The sequence below is a fragment of the Sylvia atricapilla genome, chromosome 6 (assembly GCF_009819655.1).
Source record: "Sylvia atricapilla isolate bSylAtr1 chromosome 6, bSylAtr1.pri, whole genome shotgun sequence".
Taxonomy (NCBI): Eukaryota; Metazoa; Chordata; class Aves; order Passeriformes; family Sylviidae; genus Sylvia; species Sylvia atricapilla.
The window spans coordinates 39,414,912-39,441,959 of record NC_089145.1 but is presented as its reverse complement, the minus strand read 5'-3'; the positions used below and the strand labels follow the sequence as shown (position 1 = coordinate 39,441,959).

The 27,048-nt window shown below is 35.8% G+C and overlaps 1 protein-coding gene across 1 annotated transcript; it reads left to right on the top strand.

Annotated features, from left to right (window-relative positions):
* The first annotated feature begins 284 nt into the window (after window positions 1–284).
* C6H14orf39 (chromosome 6 C14orf39 homolog) lies at window positions 285–25,566 on the top strand. Its single transcript, XM_066322287.1, has 17 exons — window positions 285–355; window positions 675–731; window positions 3,626–3,752; window positions 7,378–7,467; window positions 10,818–11,005; window positions 11,468–11,510; window positions 11,902–12,022; window positions 13,116–13,210; window positions 17,874–18,013; window positions 18,485–18,564; window positions 20,579–20,664; window positions 20,753–20,817; window positions 21,915–21,982; window positions 22,299–22,438; window positions 22,961–23,096; window positions 24,436–24,493; window positions 25,134–25,566. Exons 1-17 carry the CDS (start codon window positions 307–309, stop codon window positions 25,334–25,336), a joined length of 1,746 nt encoding a protein of 581 aa, XP_066178384.1. The 5' UTR covers window positions 285–306; the 3' UTR covers window positions 25,337–25,566.
* The last annotated feature ends 1,482 nt before the right edge of the window (window positions 25,567–27,048 follow it).

Sequence of the window (27,048 nt, the reverse complement as noted above, 5' to 3'; positions counted from 1 at the left end):
TGCGTTCTTCATTGCCTTCTGAGAACATTAAACCTCTCAAACAGAACTGCTCCAGGAGCAACGCTTTACCTAAATTATAAATCTCTTTTTTTCCTACCCGTGGCTTAGACTCTTACAAGTCCCTCACCACAATTAGTGAGAAATTTGGTTCCACCAGATAGCAATTCAAATGCAGTTAAAACTACTTTTCTCCCTTTTATGTTAAAATGTGTGGTATTGTCTTGCCATTTTGACTTGTTTATTGTATCAACAAGGCTTTTGACTGTGTAAATCCTTGAATTGCATTTTTCTTTTGAAGTTTAAGCAATGAGTGATGCGGTTTCAGTCAACTTCGACAAAATTCTGGTCAAGTTTGGTAGGTCATTCTATTATACATTTTTTGTTAACAATTACTTATGTACTGCATACAGTGATATTTTCTGCTTTAAATGGTTATATTAACTTCAAATAAATGCATAACATTAAGTTTTGTTCTTTGCCTACGTAATGTTTTGTTATCTGGGAGGTTGTGTAGAGGGGTCCTGACAGCTATTTAATGGTAAAAATTTTATTTAGATATTTTGCTAAAATAATTGTTAATCAGAGTTTGTGCAATTAATGCTGCACAGCATATGTTTGTTTCACAGCTCCACTCATATATATGTACATAACGAAGGGTCAATTTTCTTCTTAAGCTTCTGATATAGAAAAAACTCGCAGTGCTAAGGAACATGTGGATCATCAGAAGAATTGTGAGTAGTGATAAATTATCATTTTATTGGATGCTGAACACTGATTTTGTTTCCTTAATCCTGGGACATGTTCTGTGCCTCGGGGGCGGAAGCGGGGTAAACAATGGGAGCTGTCCCGTGTCCTGCTCTCACCCTGCCTCATCTTTAGCCATCAATACTCGCCCATTCTCCCCAGCAGACTTTGCTTGTGCTCGGGCTTGTAGCTGAGGCTGTTCAGCTGCCTCATGGACAGCCAGTTTCATGCTGCGCCATTTCCTGCTCTGACTCTGCAGCTCCTCACAGTCACTGGCAGCCCTTTGATTCAGCTGTGCTTGCTCAGTACATCTGCCACTTGCCTCGCTTTCTTTCTTCATGTTTTTTGTTCTTTCCAGATTTGGACCTCTGCCTCACTGCATCTTCTCTCTTTCTGTTTTCTTAAAATAATGAAAGTTCTCTCAGTTGCTGCTATGTACTCAAGCCTGGTTCTTCTTTTTTTGCAATCAAGCAGCTGGTTACTTTATTCGAAATTCAAAACAGTAAACCCAAAGAGAAAGTCTTGCTCTGCATCAAATTTCTTCTTCCCCAGGGCTTACAGGCAACACAATACTATGGACTTATGTCTGGACTGTTTTTTTAAACCATGCTACTATGTGGAATCCCTCATAAGAATGTCTGAAGAATAGTTTCTCTACCACAGACAATCTGAGAATATCTGTGCTCACCTCTGGTATTTCACAGATAGACATTCAAGTACATAACCTCCATTAAAAAAAATAAAATTCTGGTCTTATTTGTGTTCTTTCTTTAAATAACATTTCAAATAATCTTCATGGATATGTCCAAGCAAGTACTTATTCATTAAGGAGATTATCACAATTAAATTGAAGCATCTTAAACATGAAAACATCTGTAACACTATATCTGGCACACCTTGGATTCTGGTTTAACTCTCCAGTCACACAATTAAACCTTAGAGATGAGACTTTTCTTAACATTTATGCAGGCTTAGGGTAAATGCTCTTGGGGAAAATCTGAAGGCTGTGTAGTAACATGGCAGAGCTGCTTTTGTGTTCGTTTCAGAGATACCTAAACATGTGTAAGCACACAACCAACACTCAGGCTTTTAGCAGTTTGGGTTAAGTCTTTCAAATACTTAGCAAAAAGTAGTAACACTGATGTAATTTTGTCTCCGTGTGAGTATTACTTGGCAGATGAACAGCTGTAGCATTCAGCCTTGGACTTTCAGTGTGAGACTCATCAGGCTGTTTGGCTACAGTCCCTTTCTTACCAGTGGAGGGAAATAGGCACTTTTAGAGTGTGATTTACCTTATCCTGAAGAAATAGTTTAAAGTGGGTTAGACAAAATAAACTTTAAAAGTGTCAGATTCTCAGCTGGGTGTAGCTGTAGCCAGGGGTGTGTTCTGAGGAAGGTCCCTGCACTAACTTTGAGTGAGACCCACCAGGTCCTTGTGAAAGCACAGGGTGAGTTGAACAGCTCACACAAGTGCTTATCTGTAAAAATTACTAAATGAGATGTGAAGTGTATGTTTGGTTAATAGCATTATGTTACATTTTGGTAAATCTCAAACCGTTGTCTGCAGGGTTCTGCCACATTCAGCTGTTTATTTACAGAAATGAAACCATGTCAGTTATTCTGTATTTATACTTCATGCAAGTTACTGACTTTAGATATTGAAAATATTAAGCAACTTAAGATAACCCAAGGATAACCCAAGATATTAAATTACGTTGAGAAATTTTTGCTTTTCACTGACTGACATTTCTCTGTGAGAGATGGTTTATTTTCTGTTATAAATGCAGATGCTGTTGAAAATTATTATATAGCAAGTAGTGCAAAACCAGAGCCAAACTTCAGGATGAAGTTTCAGAGCAGTAATTCCAACAGCTCAAGACCCATCTTACATCACTAAGATGCTCTTCCCAGTTGAATAGATGAGGATGTGGCAGGATGTGATTGACTTGTATGTAGGGCCACCCAGCCTGGCATTTAGTGCTTCAGGGCAGCACTGATAGCAAGGATGATTTAGCCGTGATAAATTTGAAATCTTGCATAGAAAAAAAGAGTTAAAAATGCAGAGGAAAAAAATTCACCAAGTTGTGCTTGTTGCATTGCAAGGTGAGCATACATGATAGCTCTCACAGCTTTTACTTGTGGAAAGAACACTGATCATGTTCAACAACAGGGATTCTCCTCCAACCACTCGTTCAGAAATTGTTACCAGCTGTCTGCTGTCAGAAGAGGCAGAATTAAGAGTTTGTCTTAAGAATCTCCACAAATAGCATAGTCCTTGAGAACCTGTCATTATAATGCACTTAAAAATTAATTAACCTGTGTCCTATATTAACTTATCATACATTACACATTCCTACATTGAATAAAATTCCTTTTTATTTTAATTTTTCTCTTTCTGTTTTCCACTAATTGCTTATATGCCTTTTGTGATGTTTTTATTTTTCCTCTACTGCAGTCAACTTTCCCACTCAGAACATTTGACTTTCTGGACTTCTGCAAAAGAATACAAATGTTTGAAAGAGGGTCCTGGTCCTGGTTAGAGTGAGTGAGCAGTGCATGGTTTGGAGTGTTTCAGTGGGAACACTGAACTGGGGAATACCACTAATAGTTACTTCAGTTCTATACAGACTGGGAGTCAGAAACAGCACAAATCATGGCAGTCTCACAATATTAGATGATAATTAAGATACTCACAGCTGAAAATCTCCATTTTTGACTCACTTCGTTGTTACTTTAGTTAATTGCAGGCTGTCTACTCAGCTGGCATTATGGAGATTAAGTTTTTCGGAAGGAATTTTTAATAATTCTGAAAATAAACTTTTGATTCATGGATTTGTTGAAAATACTTGAATGTACTTTTAAATTTGTTTTTTAATTTCAGTGCACACTGCAAAAATCACAGAAAAAAAGAATCAAATTGCTGAGTTGGAGGAAAATATAAAGAAAGGCAATGAGGAGCTTGCTGATTTGCAAAAGCAGAACGAGAGCAGCAAAAAGAGCTGTGGTGTGTGAGTATAAAAGAACCTGAACTCTGAGTTGTGGCTGGCATTGAGGAAGTCACTGAGGAAGGAAGGGAAAAATATGTGTGGGTGTGTTCTGTCAGCAGTGATGTTAAGGAAAACTTTAGTATTCTCCTGGGGTTTTTTTAAACTGTAAATCTTTAGGTAGAAAAATTACAGTACTACTCATCTGCTAAAGAAGATGTATAGAAAAACAGACTACATTTAGTTTTGGCTTGTTGTTTTATTAAAATCCCCAGTTTTCAGAAGATCACAGGTACTGTCTTTGCAGCATGCTAAAATATTCATGTATTAAGGTAAAAGAAGCATAATTTTTCTACACTTGGATGCACCTGAGTTTTTTCAATTTGACCAATAGTAAGAATACTATTAAAAAAAGAGACTTCCCTAAAATGGAACATCTTTCTGTTCTTTGTTCACAATATATTTCATGTTACTTTTTTTTCTATGCATATTTTCACACAACATGTGCCATAGCTGCCTTTGCATACACGTGTGTATGCTTCTGCTGGCAAATTCTAGTATCAGTTTTGCCCCCGATTGCAAAATGTTTCTTCTGGGCACAATCTTTTGATGAATGCAATGGGCTACCATTTACAGTTTTCCTTACTAAGTGTTTGAATCAAATAATTACTTTAAGTTTTAGATACTGTTCTCTTTTGGATCTTAGTAATTAGGAGTTTTTCAAGACACGATTTAGCTACAAGGAGTTTTGTCTCCCTGACAATTTTTTAAAATTAAAACCTTCAGATTGTTTGCAAGGGTAGCTGAAGAGGCAAATCTATATTTCACAATACAAAGAGTTTGTTCTAGGTGATAAAATCCATCAGTGTTCTATTTCTCCACAATCTGACTGGTTCCTCATCAGCTGGAGTGAGGATTTGTTGGCAAATTCTGTTTTGTTTTCTTACAATTATTTATCTAAAAGTAAGCACTTCAACAAAAATATCTATGAAATGCATCTGAATTTTTTTTTTTTTTTTTTTTTTTTTTACAATGTGAATGGAGTGTGTGGGTGTTTCTGAGAACAAAAAGGAAAGTAAAGATGGCATTGGGAATCTTTTAGGTTTATTTTGAACTCTCAGGGAGAAAAAGAAAGAATGGAATCATTAGTGAATGAAGTGAGTGTAGTGGCTGGCTTATTTGAATGAATTGCCATTCAATACTGATTTGTAGCTTTACCATTAAAAGAGTTGGGAAAAGATCTGACCTTGGTAAAAAATTCTATTTTTCCATTACATTAAGTTCTTGCTTCCAGTGTAGAATAAAATGAACACTCACATAAGTTTATGAAACTATTCACACTGCTTCCTTTGATAACTTTTTGAAGCTGCAAATCTGTTTGCAAATGACAAACTGTTAAGTGATGCAAATGAAGGAGTAAAAAATTAAGGGTAGAACTAACGATCTGATCTAAATTTTAATCATTGAATTCAATGGGTTTTGGCTCAAGTCCTACAAAGAATAATTAATGGCATTAGTGTAAAGACACTGAAAATGAGAAGTGACTCATTAATGAATACATGTATTCATAGAAGGACAATGCTTGCAGAAGAGTAGAGACTTTGTGTCTTAAATTATTGGAAATGTCATTTAACGACAGACTGCAATAAACAAGCCCTGGCTATAAGATCAGACAATTAGAGCACTTACACAGTAGAATCACCCCAAACTTCTAAAATTTATTCTGGTTGACACTCCATCTATACTGGCCATGATTCTAATGTTGGTTTTGTAAATTCAGATACTGTTTTGGAGTCACAATCACCCTCACAGCTGACTAATTGCCAGTGATAGAGCTCAGCAGAGCTCTCAGAGAAACAATGTTTTGTCTGGGTTACAAGATGTTATCAGTACATTGAAGCAGATTTGAAGACTTTGAACAAAATACAAGGTTCTTATATTCAACAAGTCCAGAGAAAATATGATATATGGGATAGATGTATTGGGATAATACTGTGCTTTCTGAAGAAATCCATATTGGTCCATGTTAAAAAGACCTGAAGACAGAAAATGAGCCAAATAAAGCATATTTTTAGATAAGTGATGACATTTTGCCAATATTTAGTTTCTTGAAGGATCCAAACTAGAAATGTTGATCCCAGAGCTGTAAGAAGTAGTGAAATGCTGGTGATGGAACCTATTCCAGTTTTATTGTTTCTCTTACAATTTTTAAATTGAGATGCAAGGATGGTGGGATTTCATGGAGAGAGAAGATAATTTTTAAAAGCCTCATGAGCTCAGAATGTTGTTAGTTAGGAAAAGAAATTGTTATCTTGTCCCACTAGTCAAACTGCAGAATAATTTTATTGCTTTCAGAGTAGTGTGGATAGAGATCTTTTCTATACCTTGGTTGATGAAAGGAAGGACAGATAAATGTGATGGCTACCAAGGACATCCATGAGACTGTGATGCATTTAGCAAACAAGTAAATGCTCTAATCCTGCATCCCTGCTTGTGTTCACAAACCACTGTTCTTGTACCACATGTTTTTTCCATGCCTATGGAATACATGTGAATGAAAAATGTAACTCACAACATGGTTTATACTCTGATTAATAAAGTTTCTATGAATTTTACAGCTTAGCGTTGTTTTTTTTCCTCCAAAGAAACTAATGGAGTTTCCTGAGTAAAAGAACATCACAGTGTCTGGTGTTCAAGCACATTTTTTATATAAGTATGTTGGTTTCTGCTTTTGAAAATATCTGACCCTTTTAAAATTCAGCTTTCTGCTGAATTTGCAGTAGATGCAGTGAAGTAACATTTTGTAGTTCCATTTTAATCACCAGTGGTGTCCAGCAATTTGTGCCAGGAGTGCTTGATGGTTCATGCTTCTTATACCATTTTACTTTCCTTTCAAAAACTTTTTAATGTGCCTCTCCTAAAGATCACATCTGAATTTCACTTGAATCAGAAGGTCTATCTGCCTGTTTTTCTAGTATTCCCATATCCAAGGCAGAGGTATCTCTAGTGCCTGGATGTTGAGAAAGTTGTGCTCTTTCAATAGTTAACAGTTTTGTGTGAAACTGCTCTGCTCTCAGAACTATCTACAGCATCCTGTTGTAGGAAAGTCATTTTGGTGCCTTCTGAGCAGGACTTGCTTAGCAAATGGAGGAAATTCTGGGTTTTTAACTGCTTCTTGCATTTAGGTGTGAGATGGGTGCTAGTGATACTGGTGAGAATGAAGTTGTTGGTATCTCCTACAAGAAGATTGAATGTATCTAAAGGATTTACTGATGGTGATGTGTTGAGGACCTAAAATGTAGATTTAGATACCTCATTACTTAGCATTAGCTCCAAAAATTTGTGAAGTTCATTCCATTTATTCCTTAAAAAGTACTTTTTAAAGTTTCTTAATTCTAAATATATATATTTTCTTTCTTCTTGAATTTGCAGGTTTAATATATTAACAAAATAAATGTATTCTTCCCAAATCTGTCCCAAACAAGGACAGCCTGCAAAAGATTTCTCACTAAGCCCATTTATGTTTAAGTTAAAAAAATATAAATAATTTGTAAGCTAGATAAAGTAACTTGGTGTCTTTTTTTTCTAAATTTTTTTTACTAAGAAAGACCATTAACAGCCTTTTGTTTTTTGTTTACTTTGTCCACAGCTGGAAGCCGACCTATGCAATTCTTAAAAAGCATGGAGAATGTTTGAAAAATGAAATTAAAGCTTTAGAGGAAGCTATAGAAAATGAGAGGTATCTATGATCACATGAGATGAGGTTTCCAGAACTGACTAAATTGAGCAGCAAAACTAGTGTTGTCTGGATGAAAAAATTGCCAACCTTTCAGGAGCTTATAGTCACTTATGAATAATTAAAAGAATTTTTTGTTTACATTACTATGAGATCATATGATATTTTGTAGTTGCCAAAGAAATATGACAAAATATGAATTCTCAAAATTCAATTGCTTCCCAAATGCCCATTACAATTTTTCAGAACATCATATGATTGCCTACTGTTTCAAGAAAAACCCAGTAAATAAAAACAATTAGTGTTTTCAGGTAACAGTTCAAAGCATTCAGATAATTCTATGCTTTTCCTTCTTTTTGAGTATGAATTGCATAGGATTATCAAAATATACAAATCAAGTTTTTTATAGTGTTGTATATTTTTCAAAATAACAACTAAGCATGCAGATTCACTCTTAGGTCCTGAAAAAATGAGTAAATGGCTCAGAAATCCTGGTCTAAAAGTTGTGGGCAAGCATCTAGTCAGCATTAATTGCAAATTCAGTTCTGTTCAGTGAGTGACATCTCAGGTGTTTCATCTTGATTACTTAGACTTGGCATTTAAAAGAAATTATTAATTGTGTAATGTAGCTGTCTAGAGTCTATGAAATAAAGAACAAACCCTGAAGATTCTCACTGAAATGTACCAAATCTGCTGTGCCAAGGTAACCCTCCAAAGTTCTACTGGACAAAGTAGAACTAATCTCCATTTTAGAGAGGCTGCTCACCTGCTCTGCCTGTCAGGGGCTGGAGGCTGCTCAGCCCTGTGGTGCAAAAGTCACGGCAGACCCCTCCAGATACCTAAATACCAGTTCAGTTGTAAGTTTAGGTAATTTAAAACATTGGCTTTGAGTCTTTTGTAATCATTCTTTTTGCCAGTTGTCCAAGACGGCAGAAACAGCATGCCTGAGAGCCTTTAATTAACTCACTTAGTAGCTTATCTTTCTTCTTCCTGTTCAGAGCTCTAAATTTGGGGAAAAATAAGGCTAAATTGGCTTTCTATGAGTATATGATTAAGCCATTTTGGCTTTCACTAATTTGAGCTGACAAGCCAAAGAAGCATTACTTTTAAATTGCTTCTTTAGATAACTAGTTTCAATTCCAACATGAAAGTGTTTGATCTGTTTTCCTGAGCTTAATTATAAGACATCATGAGTGCAAATCACAAAATAAATTTAATTTAATATTTTTGAAAACTGTGCCCCCAATATAGTCCCTCTGCACCAAAACATTTGATGATATGTTCAAGTCAGCAAATTCTAAATATTTAAATTAGGAAGAAAAATAAGTGTCTTTAGAACTTTATGAGCTGAATGTTCTTTTTAGCCTGGCGTTTGGGGGCACTGAGGACATGCTGCTTTAGATGAAAAGATGTTTTTCAAAGATGGGCAGATCAGTTCATGTTTAATTAGGCACTTATAATGGGAGTTTATGAAATCTTTCATGTTTCTTTGTTGTTATTGATTTCAAGAACATATAAGAATGCATATATGAACTGGAAGTTAATCCTGAAAATAAGAGATATGAAGAAGGAAAAAGTAATAAATTGCTACCCACATAATGTTCAGGGAGTCATGAGTCCTGCCCTTTTCCTGTTGTAGTTAGAATAAAACTTTCTTTAATTAATGTGAGCAGTGGTGAATTTGAAATAGTCTGTATTATCTGCATGAAGTGGAGGATGTAAATAACTTGGAGAAAATATCAAAAGTAATGATGATTACTCAAGACTACTATACTATATATGGCCATAAATATTATCTGTGAAAAATAGATTTTGGGAAAAGAATATAAAGTTTGAGGATTATATCGACAAGCTTGAAATGCACCTGTTACAACAAATTATTTTACTTATTTATATTATTTAAATAATATGCAATGCATTCTAAGTTTATTAGCAATTTTATTTTTTGATCAGTTATTTTAATGTCTATTTAATTAAATAGGACTGAATATTTTTCATGTTTCGTACCTGGGAAATTTTGTACAATATACAGAAATATTAAGTAACTCAAACCCCTTAGATTTCTGAGACCACCTGTGTAGAAAAGTAAATAGATTAGTGTAATTTTCTATATGAACTTTGAGAAATATCAATTCCTAGGTTTGATTGACAGTGTTGACTTACAACTTCTGTCCCCTAAAGTTTAACAGTCAGTTTAACAGGAACTTGTGCCTGGAGTGTAGTTTGATTTGAAAATTAGAATCTGATTGTGTTTTGCCTTGTGAATTTGTTTTCCTTTTGTAAGAGCAGAAGATTCTAGTGTTGAATTTGGACAAAAGTTTTTCTCTCTCCCATTGCCTGGCACAGCCAGTGGGCAGCCAGAACTGCCAAATGCAGCCTTTCAGTCATGCTGCCATTAAATGATTAATAGCAGTTTGAGATAAAATGTGTTTCTTAAAGAGAAATCCTAAGTTCTGTGTGCTTTGTAAGCAATGAAAACTGTTCCTCAATGCAGGAGCAGCTTAAGAAGTGGGTTTCTGGTTTTAATTGCTTTTATGCACCATAGTTTTTTTCCCATAAAGGAATTTCTTGCTAATCTTTAGGTGTACTAATAACTTAATATTTAAAAAATTGCCTCTCGGTTGTTCACATAAGGTTTTCCTGTATTAATTGATGTTACCTACTTCAGGAATTCACAGCTATGTGCTCACATGATGTCAGTAAAGTTACATTTAGTGCAACATTAATTTACAGGGCAGCCTCACAAGAAGCTGAGTGTTCTGGCTCTTTGCCACTGAAACATTTAAGTGTTTGCTTAACCTTAAGTATGAATAGTCCTGTTGTTTCAGTGTGGCTGATGTGTGTTTTTAAGGCTTCCCTGAGTCACACAGCATCTCCTTGGAGGCAGCTCTTAGTCCACTGGTGCACCAGGCTGCTCTAAATATGGGAGGTTTGGCCAAATTCTCTTCTACTGGAACTTTGATCCAGCTCCTCCAAAACTGATGGAATTGCGCCAAGGTGCAGCAGCAGACACTTTGGCCTGCAGTGAGTTTCATGATAATTACACAGGGAAAAACACATTTGTCATCTGCCATGCTGCCTTTGATTATGGTATGGTCTACATTCCCTTTAGAACAGGGAGGTTTGGCTGGTTTCTACATCATGACTATTTGTTACATACAGCATGATTTTCATTGAATATATCTGGAAAACAAACAAACAAAGGTTAATTATTTCCATATTAAATATAACCTGACTTTTCTTCCTATGATAGCAGCAAACTAACTGAGCTGATGCCATGAATTTACAGGTTTTTTTTTCCCTATAATCAATGCTTTCATGTGAAAAAAATTTGAATTACATGTATTTTATAGGAAAATGTATGAGGATTCCATAACCCAGTGTAGAAAGACTTTGGAGGAACATCATCAAAAATATACAGAAACTCCTCTTGCCCAGAAGTATTACAAAGAAGATGAAGAAGCTGAAGAAATCCAAAAGCGAGTTTTGAAACACGTTGAAAATTACAAATGGAAAGGAGATGTTTGCTTGGATACTCTGGGTACTGCTATTGTTATTTCTTTAACAATAAAGCCCTTTGGCAGTGCATTGCACATTAAAGGTGCCATATGGAAATCCTCTGATTTTCTGAAATTAGTTAAGCTAATAAAATATATTCTCTTTAATATACCATTAAAAAAAATGTAATCTGTAGCAAATAAGAATTTAGATTATACATACTAATATTCCTTCCTCCAACCCATAAATATAATGAGGAGAGATTTGTCATTGAACTTCTTGGGGTAAAAATGTTCCAAGATTTCTTTAGATCAAGCCTCTTCAAATTTTAAATTTAATTTCATCACTTTTTAGTGCTATTTTTAAATGCCATTACATTATACTGCAATTTTTGTTATCTATACTAAGCCAAGATAAATGCTCTTGATATATTTAATTTATCTTGTATTTGTTAAGAAAATGGATTTGTTAGTTAATGATCTGAAAGCAAATTTTATTTTTGCAGAGGCTGCTCCTTTTACATCCATAAATGCTTGGGCTGTACACATGTATCCTTGATTTCTAGTGTTTGTTCAGTTGGCAGGAAAGAAGTTTTATATTTACCTTTCACAGCTTACTATTTGAAAATAAAGTAATTATTTATGTATTTATGTATAGAGTGGCAGCATTGGCATTTCTGTGTGAGAAAGGTCGAATTCAGCTATTCAGTTTAAATTTATGGGAGCATTTTGGGGAAAGAAAATTTCATTTAATAACATATCCATCAAAATGCTTCATTTAGGAGAAGCTTAATTGAAGTTAGAGTTGAAGATTGACCAAGGAAATAGAGATTTATCAGAGCTTCCTGCACCTCTAGCATTTGTTGTAGCACAGAGAGGGATCTGATAGCATTCCTTGCTTGAAAAAATATATTGTAAAATATATTCCATGACATGGAAGTGCCTCTATGAGGAAAAAAACACAGGAAATCTTGCAGCTTGCTGGAGCTGCTGAGCAGGAAACCATCAAACTAGAAAAAGAAGCAGAAGAATTACAAGTGAAAACTGACTACTTAAAAAAGGTAACTGCATCCTAATTTTATTATGTATAAATACATGTGATGTATGTGATCATACATAGCACTGTTACATTTTCTAAAACATCAAAAAAATTGTGTATTTTCAAGCTCACAGAGGAACAGGATGATTCCAGCCTTATAAATATGTTTCTAAAGCATTTGTTTTCTTAGAGAAGAGGGGTCCGTGAATGTAAATGCTTTCTACTGACCTCAGTTTGTGCCACAGTTTCTGCTAAGGCACTGTGTGATAATGACTTTGGTGTCAGCTCAGGAGAATACACTTCAAAATAGATCAGGGCCACTCCTCAGTGATCCCCAGGGCTTGAGTGTGCAGCTTTCACAGGTCCTACTGGGTTTTTAAGGGTTTGGATTTAACTAAATATGCTTTTACAATAAGAATCAATTCCTTCTCTCCTTATTTTTTCCCTCCAAAATACATGTGTGGGTATATAATAGCCAGCAGCAAAACTGGCTGGTTAACTAGGAGAAGCACTGATTCCAAAGGGAGTATCTTTAAAAAAAAAAAAAAATCAACGGGATTTTATCATTACAGAATTTGGACCAACTCCTCTGTTAAAGGTCTCTTCTAAGCCTGAGTAGCCCAACCTTGTAAAGGTTTAGTAACTTTTTTATAGCATTGTATTTGGGTGCTTTTACCTGTGTGGAAAAGGGTTGCGTTTACTGCCTTGTGCTGATAGCAGCACGTTTTGCACAGGTGTTTTTTTCTGTTTATATTCTGTGATCCTGTTTGACACTCTTAGTTCCAGACTGAAGTTCCCAATGTGGTTTGTGCTGTGTAAATATACAGGAAGGGGGCTGTGGAGAATTTGTTTATAGCTGTGAAGGAAACCATGTAAGGAGCTCTAGGTTGGGATATTTAGGCACATGCTCCAAGACTTCTGTGTTGATTCGAGTTTTTAGAGTTTATCCAACCAAAAAATTTGCCTCTTTTTAACCTTGTTGTCCTTATTTCTTCAGAACCTCTTGGCTACAAAATCTACTACTTAGCGCTGATTCATTATGTTTAGAAAACTTTTGCAGCTAAAATAGTTCAAGTTCTGTCAATTTTTATGCCATTTGTTCTTTATCCTTCAAGATCTCCAAAGATACTAAAGAAGATCAAAATAATCCCCAAAAAATTGAAGAAAAAAATCAGAAAATTCTTGAGAAGCCAGAACAGTTTAAAGAAAGGTACACTTCAAAATGCTTTTCCCCCTTGCTTTTATTCAGAATACTACCTCGGATTTACACAAAGACTGCTACAAAACATAAGTTGATGTTAAATAAGGAGTGGCAAGCTTCTCTAATCCTGGTCATGTGATTTAATTATGCAATTTAATAAGTTTTATATTTCTGAGAGTTAAGATAGTGACAGTTTTTGATTCTTGGAAGCCCAATGTATCTGAAAACATGCTATAAAAATATTTTGTAGAAGCATTTTCTCCTCAGCTACTGCTGAGGGATCTGTGTAAGTAGTTTTGAATGCAACTACAGTGACTGTGTAGTCAGATATAAAGTAACATTAACTCTACTAAATCTGTATTTGGAAAAGGAGTCAGGGTTCCACATGTCAGTTGTCTTCACCTCTGAACTACTTAAGAAATTTAACTCTTAATTTAGTTCTTAAAAACAAGCATGAGTGAAAGTTTCATAGACAGGATTAATGGCTTAGTAAATTAGTCAGCAATCATTTACAGCTGGGACTCACTTTAATTTGAGCTCAATTACAATGACTGAAAATCACCAAGAGGACTATCTTGCACTTATCTGGAGTCCTTGTGAATGTTGAAACTTCTCCTGTCTAGCTGATACTTTTAGACCAAAATCCATTTTAAAGTGAAAATATGTCTGAAAGATTTAGACAATGTGATTTTACATTATGATGTGCTTGAAAAAGAATCCTTTTAGGGCTTTAAACCGGCATTTAGTGGAACATACCTATAAAAAGTGTCATTTTAGTAATTCCTAAGATTCTTTTCACTGGGACATTTTGAGTTTAATATCTTCTTACAGACCTACAAATCATTCAGATGATCATTTCTTTGTGGTGCTTTCTTTGCACCCATTTTACCTTCTCGTGTAAGATTTTTTTGTAATTGGCAAGTACAGAAACTTGGGGAAGCAAGGAATCCCCTTAGTTTTAAGACAAGGTAAGAAAAAAAAAAAAAAAAAAAAGATGGGAAGCATTGTCTTTGAATTTTCAAAGAAACCCATGTGTGTTCAGTCTGCAGAACACAAAATACCAGTTAAAGACCTGCTGTAAGAGACAGAGATCCATACTCTGGGTATGGAGGTGTAGGAATCCGTCAGTGAGACTCCTTGTGGTAAGGAATCCATAGGGTGCGCTGCCAGACCTGCCATTTGTACATTTCTTTTCCTGTCATGGAGTCTGCTTGTACCTTCACATGAACTTGTGTATGTTCCACAACATAAAGGCTTGTAGAAAATGGCATAAAATTGGTTTCTTAATATCTTTGTCTGGCATTAGTGTATTAAAAAAAAAAGTCTTCAGTAGAAAGCATGGAAGTGACTGCTTAAGTAACTATTGGTGTTAAAAATGGGTATATTATGAAGCTGAAAAAAAACCAAAAAACCCACAAAAAAACCCCAACCAACCAACCAAAAAAAACCCAAACCAAACCAAAACCAAACAAAAACAAACAACCCTCCCCCAAAAACCAATAAAACACCACCACAACCCCCACAAACAAACAAAAAAACTCTGGGAAAAAACCCCAAACAAACAGAAACTGTGTATTGAGAAAATGAGCCATAGGAAATAAATCTTTGCAGACTCAAAGCAATGTACAAAAATACAGCAGAATGTGGGTACCAAAGGCAGGAGTTTTCTTTTGAGCTGTCCTGCTGCCACTACAAAGTTACTACTGAGCAAAAAGATCTTTGTTAAGAAAGGAGATATCTTCATCTTCTGCCATAAAAGAAGAGGAAATAAAAAGGAATTGTACTGTGAATTTCCATGTACTGGTCCAGAGCAGCATGAAACCAGCAGCATCAAGGGAAAGAACTGAAGAGAGCAATGAAAGCACTGGGCAGAACAATGTACAGATTAATACCCATGAAAAGCTTTAGAAGGCTTCAAGACAAGAAGCAAGCTTGCAAGCCAATTAATTGGTGCTGATATTTATGTTCTGCTCTGGACAGCAGGATGGCAGTGGGAACTGTTCCTTTAAAAAGCCTGGAATGTTGTTTGAATCACTTAGGTCTGGTCAGTTTTTGGTTAGGAGTGTAAAACACAGATTCCTCCACTCTTATCGGCTCATGTCTCTGATTCACAGCGCAGCAGTTACACTGACAAGTGTCACAGTTTAATTTCCAAAGCAAAAGCTCTCAATCACCAAACAGGACTCAACTCTGTTGAAGGCCTGGTCTTGATGTCTCAGTTATACCTTCTATTTATTACACAGTAAGGCTGGTGTGCTATGGCATGTATAGTGCTCATTCTTTCTGCTTTTGTAAAATGGTTGAGATTTAATTCCATGACTCTATAATTCTTTCTTTATTTTTTTTTTTCCCAATTTGGTCATGTATTAATTCCATCTCTTGCTTTCCTAATGAGAGCTTTTTGCTACATCTTCACATAAAGGAGATTCCACGGTGGATTATTGCAGTTCTTTCAGCATCCTTGCATCAGAAGTGATTGACTTTTACTGACCAAGGAAAAAACTTGATAATATAATTCTTAGAAAAGTACTTATGATATTTATTATGTTTCTGGATTTCTAATGTGAACATATATGAAGAGCCAACTCAAAAGAATGCTCCTGATGAGAATACTGAACATGGTTTCAGTAGCTGTAAATACCACAGAAGCAGGTGTGATTCTTCATATGTATAATGAGATACACTTGCTTCCTGTAGTGGAAATTAATAGTGATCCATGGGTTTCTTTATGCTGCAAAGAAGAAAAATACTACTAAGGAAATGGCAATTTATTTTGGCTTAAGAATATCTGTTTTTCTCTTTGCACTTACAAATACTCCTGCAGTATGGATCAAGATAAAAGGTTTTTATCTACTCTGATGTCTACTAACAGTGAAATAGAAAAAGAAGACAAATGATTGTTCTTGTTACTGCAATGTGGATTGTTTTGAGCTTTGTGATGCAGTTTTATTTTTCTTCCAGTGGTGTTAATTCATGTCAGAGAAGATCTACATGGTTTGTATTTCTGCTTTTGTGAAGGGAAGGGAGTGCAAGTTAACTGCAGGCTCTCTTGGAAGGTTTTGTTACTTAAAGAATTAATATATTAAGAACCTCTGAGTTTGGTTTGTAGCTCTGCCTTTGAGATATTCTTCTATGTAGATATGTGTTGTTAGATGATTTTTTATTTAATGGAGAGTAAATCTTTAGAAATATAGAGTTGTCTGCTAGGCTTTACAGAGGCACAAGGAAACTGATTCCAGGAGCTTTATAAAACAGTTTTAAACGGTTTTTACTAAAAAACAGTTTAAACAGTTTTAAACTGCTTAAACTGTTGTTTAAACTAAGTTCTGAAAAAACCCCAAACCTACCAACCAACCAATCAACCAACCAAAAAATCCCTAACCATAAACACTCCCCTATTTATGATGACCTCAGCCACAGTAGCCTTGTTCAACTGATCTTAGAATGATGATTGTGGCAAAATGAGCCATTTGGAACAAAGTGAAATGGTTTTAGCCAGAGTTCTGTGCTTAGCCCTGTTTTGATTTCTCTTTGCTTTTGAGTTCCTGCATCTGAATTTAAAGAGACACTAGCCACACACATCTTGTTTTCTGTATTCAGTCTTGACACAGGTTTATCTAGAACTAATATAACAGAAAGATTTACATTGGTTTTTAATTGTTCAGGTGGTAGATGTTTTGTACAGTTTGTTCAGTCTCACTCCACCACAGCACCAGTTATAAAGATAACTGCAACAGAAAATAGTTCTTTTCATCAGAGATACTTGACTGAGGTACTTTCAGGGTTTTATGTGAGCATAGTTCCCACTGTTCACATGTATATATATGAGTTTAATGTGTTAGGTCCTTGCATTTAGCCAGTGCTTCTCAGTGGTATTTTTTTATTAGTGGTATTTTATTTATTTATTGCTATTTTACTCCACACTATTTTATTTTATCCTATGTTTTATCTTGTTTTTGTTTATGGAGAATTTCAAGAACAAAAGACTGACTCAGTTCTTCATTTGTGCTGAGCAGCATTGTTCAGTTGGCTACAAACCAGATGTTGTAGCTAGAAGCACAGAAGCACTAAGCAGGAATGCCAGAGAGAAAATAAAATAGAATTTATTATTCTAAAAAATAGTAAATGTTCCTGCGCCAAACAGCCTCTTTACTCTTCATTGTTCTGCTAACCTTTGTCTTTCTGCACTGTAAAGGGCTATTTACCCTACACAGACAATTACCCCACAAGTAAAAACACTTGCTGCAGTTTTCTCTTTTGTGTATGTGTAGTGTGAGTATTCCAGACAATCTCAGAGAGAGAGAGTGAGAGAGAAAGCGGTTTTAAATGTGAAAATGTGATTTCAGAACTCCAATAATGAGGCACTTTAATCCGAGTGTAAAACTCCACAATACTAACACTTTTCTTTGACACCGACAAAATTTAAGCCAACAATGTTCTTATGATTGGCTTATTACTCCTTTATGGCTACTTTTTCAGAGATATTCTCTCTCTGATATTATTTTTAAAAACACTTTTTTATCAACTAATGGTGCTGAAAGTGGTAGAACTTCCTTGAGAACATCCAATGCACTTGTGAATTCCACTTATTTGAAGCATTTTTATTTTATAGTTTCTTTTCTTTTGAAATGATTAGTTAGTTTTTTTTTTTTTTTAATTTAAATTTGTTTAGGGTATTTGAAGAGCGTGAACACCCATCTTTGCCAAAGAAGAAACATCAGCTGTATAAAACATTGCATGTCCCATGCATTCCTCAGAAATTTGTCCAGTCCGTGCAGAGTTTTAGATTCTCAAAACAACGAGCAGAAACAGGTGTAGTATGTTTAATGACTTCAGTGAACATTTTGGGTTATTTTTGTTCAAAAGAATGAGTAAATGATGATAACAAATCTAGTGAGCTGCTCAATTGCTTATAGTTGAAGCCAGGCTTTCAATGGGAGTTGGGTGCTTACCTTTTTTAATATTGTGGAAATCTTGTGTGTCTGATTTCTCCCTTGTCTGTTCAATGAATAAAGTAACATGACATATACCTGATGCATAGTGTCAGAAACATCTGAAATTAATTTTATTTCAAATCTAAAATACCTTTAGCACTGTTCTCATTAGAACAGTAAATATTAAACAACTGTTATTTGTTTGATACTTTAATATTTTGTGATAAGTTTCTTTTTGCTCTCTATTAAAAGGAAAATTTATAAGGTTTGTTCACAAGTTCTGTTTAACAATGCCATGCTTTGGATACTTAATCTTATTGATAATATTATATAATACGTGTAAATTTAGGGAGAGAAGAAAAAGAGAAACCAGTGGAACTTTCAGTGGTCACCAGCAGTTCTTCCAGCCTTGAAGAAGATCTATCACAGGTGTGTTGCTCTCTCACTGGTAAAAATATGAAGTTATATAATCTGTTTTATGTGGTTGTTTACATTTAAAATACTTCAAATATGCCTCATGGCATTATGTCTTACAGAAAAGCTGTTAGCACTGTAAATTGCTAATCATGGTAATCTGCAATTGCTTGGTAATCACAGCAAAAATCCTTTTTTGGTGCCTTTTCAATCTGAAAATATTTGTGTTCTTGCAAAGTGCATTCTAATGCCAAAATCGAGGTGGACCATCTTACCAACTCATTTTGTAGTTTTTAGTATTTAAAATAACCACTGTAGATTCTGTATGTAGCAAGTATTTGCTACATGAGCCATCTACTCCATAATGAAGGATTTCATAAAGGACTGAGTGTACAGGACAGCCCACAGTTAACAGCTCTATTCTGAGATTTAGCCAGAAACAGAAATCTGGGCTGAGAGGAATAAAACCATGAACAACACTCCTTGGCACACTGTGGGAGCACACCACAACTCCATTTTCTCTCTCTCACGCATAAGAATACGACATTTTTGAAATGGTGGAGTGAATTGCAGTTTTATTCATATACAATATTTTTAAAATTCAAATACATTAAACTAATCCAGAAGAAAGCTGGAGGTACAACTTGCAAAGTTGTGGAAACCACCAGTAATCTCATGGAGTACAAGACCATTCATAGCAGCAAGACATTGTTAAAGTATTAAAAGGAGAAATTAAAGGAGGTTAAAGTATTAAAAGGAGAAATTAGAGGAGGTAAGGCCATAAGGGGTAGAAGAATTTTTAACTGTGTTTGCTGTGCAGGAGCTTGGGGAAGTTTCTGTCTCTAAATCATCTTTCTAAGGGACATCTCACTGGATCTATTTAAAATCAAAACTCAATGGACAACAAAAAAAATCAGGTAAAAAAAGTTAGCATAACCAGTTCTGATTTTCTTAAGAATTTCAAGGGAACTGAAGAATGAAGTGAGTGAATCACTAAATGGTTTAGAGTGAAGTAAGTCTGTGTGAGAAGACAAAGCCTTCATAACACCAGACAAGATGAAGGACAGTGACAAGACTGAGTGGGACAAGACCAGAAGAAAATTCAAGCAGTTCTGATTTGTGACTGGCTTAGGGAGTGAGACATGATGAGGATGATGGAAGGGCTGTTGCCAGGGTAATCTAGAGATGATGCTGGGAGTCTGGGACCTAGAATTGCACTTAGACAATTGTAGGAAGCAGTAAGTCAAGGTTAAGAGAACTTTAAGAAAGGATGATGGCAACAAGGAAAAGAAGATAGAGTCAGAGGAAAAACAAAAAGATTGGAAGAAGGTTGCTATGCTTCAGAAAAGGTGTGCTGTACATTACAGGAGATGAGTGGCAGGCAAATTCTGCAGAACTCCTACCTTACATAGAATTCAGTTTGATACATTTTATTAATTAAAAATAAAAAAGAAATAGACACTCACTGTAAAGTCATGTGTTATTTGATGCTGAGGCATAGATTGTCTTGCCCTTAAGGCATGAATACATGTTACATAGAAGAGTTACGGTTTCTGCTCTGGTGAAAATCTGTGAGGTGGGGGTATATCCATGTTTTCTGCAGATTTTCAATCCCTACATGAGACCTATGCTGACTGAGACTGATGTGGATGCTCAGTTGGCCTTCAGAGGCAGAGCCAGGCCTGGCCCCAGCCCTATTTTGGATTGACAAACATGAGGAGCCAGGCTGCAGCAGCAGCAAACCTGCATGAAGTTTGTAAATGATATAGCATTATTTGTCTTACAGAAAAGTTAATTAATCACATCTAGTTATCAGTGCTGTGACTAAGACTTTATTAATAAATTACCAAAATGGTTTTGGGTATCATGCTGTCAAAATGTAGGTAAAACAAAGAGAAGGTTTTTACACTGTCTGATCCTTAAGTTCTGATTAAAGAAGGTATTACTACAGTCTAAGAAGAAATCAGAGTGATGTTCTTGAAGTGACAATTTCACTTGCTGCCTCATTTGAATTTTTTCTGTCTTTTAGATGGTTATTGACACTGCAGGGACTAAAAACCCACAAATTGCCCCAGTTCCATCAATAGTAAGCATACAAAACCAAGTGAAATTCAGGTAACTTTATTAAAATAGCTTTCATTCTTGAGGCTGGGGTTCATGGAAAGAATTCACATTTGGACAAACATTAAACTTTGTCTTTTAGACCATCAGATCTTCCAAAGCAGTTGGCTTCCAATCAACAGTTTGACAGTGCAAAAGAAGTATTGGGTAAAGTACTACTGTAATGCTTTTTGTAAGGTTGGATCGTATAATTATACACCACAAAATTCTAAGGACCAGATTTTCATTCTGACATTAAGAGGGCCAACATTTGTATTTCTTTTCCACCTTGATTGTTCAGCTCAAAATTTGAGTATAGCAGACAGGCAGAGTCCTAATTTAAATAGAGACTTAACTGCTCAGTAATGTAGGATTTAGTCTGCACTGACCATTGTGAATAAAAGGATCTGTCCAATAGCTCTTGTAAATTCACACCTGAGTCTCAAATTACTTGGGTAAAATGAAACTCAGTCTTAATATCTAGCCAGAAGGTATGAGAAAATGCAAAGAAAAGGGATATAATAAACCCAGTAATTTAGGTATCTTACAGAATCAGATCAAAATCACTAAAGATGAAAATTAACTGGAGAAAAACATGCAGAATGCTTAAGACATAACCAGGGTAGTTACAAATAGATCTGGGATTTTTGAAATCACAAGGAACTGAGCTTCAGTTTAAATATTTCTTTTTGTAATTGTACTGCTAATTTAGATGCATGTAAAAGATTATAGCCCAGATTATTTTACAAAGAGAATACTGAAACATAGGACCTTAACCCATAGTGCCTGAGATGTGGCACAGTCTGAAGCTTAAAGCAGAAATTCTGACAGCAGAAAGTCTGATAATGTTTCTTCTCGTTTCTCATCCTGAGTCTTGACCAGCTCTTTAAACTACACTTCATCACTGTCACATGGATGTGCTTTTTCATATTGTTCCCAACCTGGTTTCTGTTGATTATTAACACCCTCAGAGGGCAGTAGCTGGAGGATACAAAAACAGCACTCTCAAGGAACAAAGGGCAGGTTTGAAGAACACCAAACCACAAGCAGCAGCCTGAGTAATGCTTTGACAACAGCAAGTGGCAGAACAAGAGGTAATTGTTATGGACAGAGCCACAAAGTGGGTTATTGAGAAAACCACACTTTCTTACCAATAGCAATGCAATGCTAGTGAACTTCTCTGATGGATTCTTCCCACAATGTCATTTTTATGTGTCTGTTTGAAATGCTGTTATAGTACAGGCAGTGCTGTCTTTTTTGTGCAGCAAGCCAAGAGGCCAAACGTGTTGATGAAGAAGCAGATGAGCACATGGACTGTTTGTATGTACCTCAAGTAAGAAAAGCATTTCTTATGTCATAAGTAAGAAGTTTATTTAGAATAGAAAGTATTTTGACATACTTGATTCAGTTAGCAAGAGGCAAGTCTCAGAAATCGGTAAAGTATCAATTGGTGCATAACTTTTTCATTAATATGAGCTGATGAAACATTTTGAAAAAAGTCTGCATTTAAAACTCATATATTGCACAGAACTATAAATAAACAGGCTCAGTGCTGACTCTACTGAGAACTTATTTATGGTTCAAAGGACTAATGATATTTTGGGAAATTTTATATGTTATAAACATGATTGTTTATTTCTTTTTAATAGGATGCGCACAAAGGTTTTAAGACAAATGAAGATAATCGTGACATAGCAGAAGAAAGTGCAGAGCCTTTCTTAAGAGCACTTAAAACACCTGACTTAAAGGGGAAAAACCCACACTCCTCAAAAACACTTCCATTTGACTTGTATGATTTCAACTTTTATTTTGATTCTGAGCCAATAAATTGTACTCACTTTTATTGTATAAGCATTTCTGCTCTTTTTCAAAGGTACTAGAGAAAGAATTTTCTAGGAAGCTCTTCTGAAAATGTTCAGATTTTTTTCCCGAGTTATGCTTGATATTTATTAAGTTTTCTTCTTACAATATCATTTCCAGTTGATGCTGTTTTGAAAGATCAGTACTTTGCTTGGAAATATATGAGACACATTGTCTTTCCCTGCAGTAATATTTGTTACTCTGATTTCTATCTTTAAACATGCCTTTGGGGTTTTTTTGTTAAGAGGACAGGGAGTTGGTAAGATCACCACCCCCCTTTACTTTAAAGAATTGTGTTACCTGTTCTGTTATGCAAAAAGCAATTATTGATGGAAGTTATGGGGATGTAAAAAAGTGAAAAAAGAGGAAAAAGGAAGAAATAGGAGGAAAAAAGCCATCTACATCACTTAAAAAAACTATTAATATAGTTTCTACCTTTCTGTATTTAAAGCATTCAAAATTTAGGTTGTGAAGAGGGAAGATCAAAATCTCCGGCTTTCTTTTCTCTCATGAACTTCTCCCAGAAGTCACCTGGATTTAATTTATTTGATTCTTCTCTGTTTGGAGCACAAAGTTCATCTGATGAGGTAAAAATGATTAATTGTGAACATTATTTTCCACAAAGCAAAATATGTGACCAAAATAGCATTGACACTGAATGAGATTTTTCAGACTTGTTATCTTTGTAGCAAACTTTTTTTTTTTTAAATCTTGGTTACTTTTAAGTTTGATATTATTTGAAAAGGTTTAATTCCTTTTCTGACAATCTCCCTATGATGACTTCTAACCAAGTATGAATCTCGATCATGTGCAAATATACAGTGACTCAATTCACCAAAAGGCTTCTGGTTCAGTGTTATAGTGCAAAATTCAAGCTCTCTAGCAGAATTCACAACTCACAGGCTTCTCCTGTGTAGTTTTGTCTTGATGAAGGGAAGAAAGGACAGTCTGTTAGGGTTACTGAACAGCAAATATGGATTAGCTATACACAAAAGGAGGAGCTGGTAGGCAACTAAATGGAATCCAGGCCTTCCATTTTCTTTGGAGGATCCCTAGCTCCAGTGCTCTAGAGGAATTTTTCCTCTCCTGGGCTGGTAATTTGGGATCCAGGTTGGATGTATGCATCAGACAGGGCTTGGCAGTGTAGTTCCAAGCCCCATGATGCAAATAAGCGATTTGAGACCAGGTAGCTGCTGTTGCAGGTGGCTGGGAGCTGAAGCAGGGATGAGGGAAAGCACCTTTTTATTGTGGGTTTGGTATCTCATAGCATGAACTGTGTGTAGTAGAAAACACACAGGTGTGTGGATTGTGAATTGTTTAGGAATTGAGTGGATTTTAAGTCACTCAGTGTTGTCAGAACCCACATTATTTTGTGCCTTCTCAGCAGCAGAAACTAAGAATTTATCAGGCTGTAGCAGCTCTGGGATTCTTTAAAGTTAGATGGGAGTTTTGAAAGACATCAGTATCTATTTTAAATCTAGTCCAAGAACACATTTTAAGAGTGACAAGTGCTACTTGTCCTGCTACTCCTTCTGGCAATTTGAGGCCCTACTCAGTAGTATTTGTGTTGTTGCTTGGAGATTTTATAAGTCACAGATTTGAACAATTTTGAATCTTTTTGGTTTAAAAAACCGGCAGTAAGTCAGGTCAGCTTTTGGACTCTTATCAGTCTGATTTTTTTCCTAGAAGAATGGAGGAAGGGTGTTTGCAGCTGCATGCAAATATCATAAAACCCATCTGATCAAAGAACTTTCCTTGCAACTTTAGGTACTCATAAATACCTTTAAATCCAGATTTTGTAAAGGCTTCTAACTTTCACTGAGACTGTTTTTCTCATTAAAACCAAATGAACATATTACATATCAGCAATAAAGTTTACTTTTTGCCTTTCTCATTGGTTAAATTAAAGATTTGTTTATACTTCAGACAGAGGAAAATTATTCTGTGGGAAACCTGAACTCTCTGTCCCTACACAAAGATATCGGTAAGTCTGAAACTCAGATGTATTTGTGTATATCAGCTCCCTCCTCCATGTGTTCCTATGACTGACAGGCTCATGATGCAGCTTAACAGAGCTCCTTTGGCTGTCTGAAAGGATGTTGAGTTGTGATAATGTAGCTCAGTGGTTTATCGTGCTCATTTGTGTTTTAACTAAATCTTTAGCTTAAATCTTCCCTTGCATGTTGGGCTCCAAATGCCTGATGTATCATGGAAAAGAAGAGGCATGAGAAAGAAAGAAAGAAATAGGGATAGTGTTAGGTGTGTTCGAAGCAAAATGAGAGGACTTGCAAAGAAGAAGAAAAAGTTCAAGTGTTTCAATGATTGATCACATTTTTCTCTAAATAAACACTTTTGCAGATTCTGTTTACAGATTCTCTGGTGCAAAATGTGTCATGCAGAAGTGTTTTGTTGTTCTAAACCATTCAAGTGCTCCACACTTCCTTCAGTGTCAATTCTAACAGCAACCCCCTAGAAATACCATCTCTGGTGCAACAATAAACACACAGCTGTGGGGTGATGCTCAGTGGGATATTTGGCACAATATATTAATAAAGAAGAATATGCTGAATGCAGTATTCTCTCAGATCTAATCTAATAACAAATATTATATGTATTCCATGTAGGAAGCTTCTTTGATAAATCAGAAAATGAAGACACGTTTGTCTTTCCCTTCCACTCGGAATCAAATTCTCACGCGTTTGGAGATGGAAAAGATGACGTTGGTTTTTCATTTGCATTTGGACAGGATCAGAGATCATCACAGTCTCCTTCTATGGAAGGTTTTCATTCTTCCATACAAAATACAAAGCCATTTACACTCTTTTGAGTACCTTTGACTTCCTTTTAAATTGTTTTCCTACTTAGCCTTGACAAATGTTTCCAGTTTCTTGAGTTAAAGTACAAAGCATTTCTTCTCCTTACATTTCTTGTAAGAATACATTATTGCAATTGCTGCAATGCATGTTCATCAACCACACGTTTTGAGATCTTCTTATTTATCTTTGAAGTGTGTTTGTTCATAAAATATTATGATATGCTCTTGCTAAATTGGCACTCACAAATAGAAATATCATTTTAGGGTAGAGTGTTAAGAGCATTTAAACATATAGAGGAGAACTTTCAGCTTCTGATATAAACTAAATTACTTGTGTTAGTAAGAATGACTGTTGTAGCAGTTAAAGCTGAATTTGAATTAAAGACAATGTTCTTGAGTGTTCTGTGTATAACAACTGCTTTATAAAATATTTGAAATAAACATTTTTGTTCATTTATGTAAAGTTTTGTAGGTATTTCTTAATCACTGAAGTCGAAAAATGTTGCAACTGTAATACTTAACATCCCTTCCTTCCTTCCTTCCTTCCTGCCTTCCTTCCTGCCTTCCTTCCTGCCTTCCTTCCTTCCTGCCTGCCTTCCTGCCTGCCTTCCTGCCTGCCTTCCTTCCTTCCTGCCTTCCTTCCTGCCTTCCTGCCTCCCTCCCTCCCTCCCTCCCTCCTGTTTCCTCCTCAGACAGAAGCAGTTTGCAAAGTCCAGCTGTGGTCAGCTCTATCCCTCACTTCTCCACAAAGGCTTTCCTTATGGAAAGAATGGCTGTTAGGACATCAGGGTTACTCAGCAAGGAATGCTGACTGATCTGAGCCACCAGAGCACTGTGCCCTGGGAATCCCTCAGAATCATCTTCTCTAGAACCACAACTTTCATATTTATGGCCTTTGAAGGAAATATTAGATCACTTTGAAGTTATTTTTTCTGTTATATATGAAGCAAGGGTTACTAATTTTTGAAACTCTTCGCATATTTATAAGTGAATATATAAGTCACTTACTACGAGAAAACTCCCTACCTGACATTAGCAAGCAAAATAAAGAGGTCCACATCATTCAGCAGACTTCAGAGACTTCAGAGAACAGATTGCAAATGCACAAATGAGTCAGAAGGGCACCCAAACTGAGTGGAGCAAGTGGCCAAAAAGCATCCTACCTGCAGAGTGTGCACAGTCTGCCAAAAAAAAGTCAATCAAGTCCCAAGTGGAGTAGAGTCCCTTCCCCTCTTCTGCCCTGAAAAACCCTTGATGACCAAGAGCTTGATGATCTATGCCACTGTTTCTTTTCTGCCAAACTCCTAAGTGCCTCAGGACTATTTTTATGCCTAGACATTTGTGAAAATTGGATTTTTTTTTTTTTTTTTAACTGGAAGTGAATCAGGAACCTTTAGTGAATTCCTGCTGAGGTCCAGCTACTAAGAAGTGAGACACAGCTTTTCTAATCTACTGCATGCCTGTCACTCTGAAAAACCTAAGGTAGAGGAAAGTTTAGGTCTCTACCTTTTATTTGAGGCAGTGTTTATGGTACATTGCTGACAAATATTCTGATATCATTTAGAAAACCAAAAGTTTAATTTGGCTTGCCCACTTATTCCATAACCAAAGATCTTTCCTGATGAATTCTGTTATCTGTGCCCAAGATGTTACAGGGTACAAGTCAAGGCTGCAGGTTGAAGTGAGAGAGACCACAGTCCTAAGTCTTTACTGACACAAATTGG

What these genes read in the sequence shown, in the direction of transcription:
- C6H14orf39 (XM_066322287.1), top strand. Translation starts at nt 307, where the DNA reads ATGAGTGATGCGGTTTCAGTCAACTTCGACAAAATTCTGGTCAAGTTT. An exon ending in GAAGCTATAGAAAATGAGAG is followed by an intron (nt 7,468 to 10,817) that starts GTATCTATGATC and finishes TGTATTTTATAG; the next exon opens with GAAAATGTATGAGGATTCCA. An exon ending in AAACTGACTACTTAAAAAAG is followed by an intron (nt 12,023 to 13,115) that starts GTAACTGCATCC and finishes TTATCCTTCAAG; the next exon opens with ATCTCCAAAGATACTAAAGA.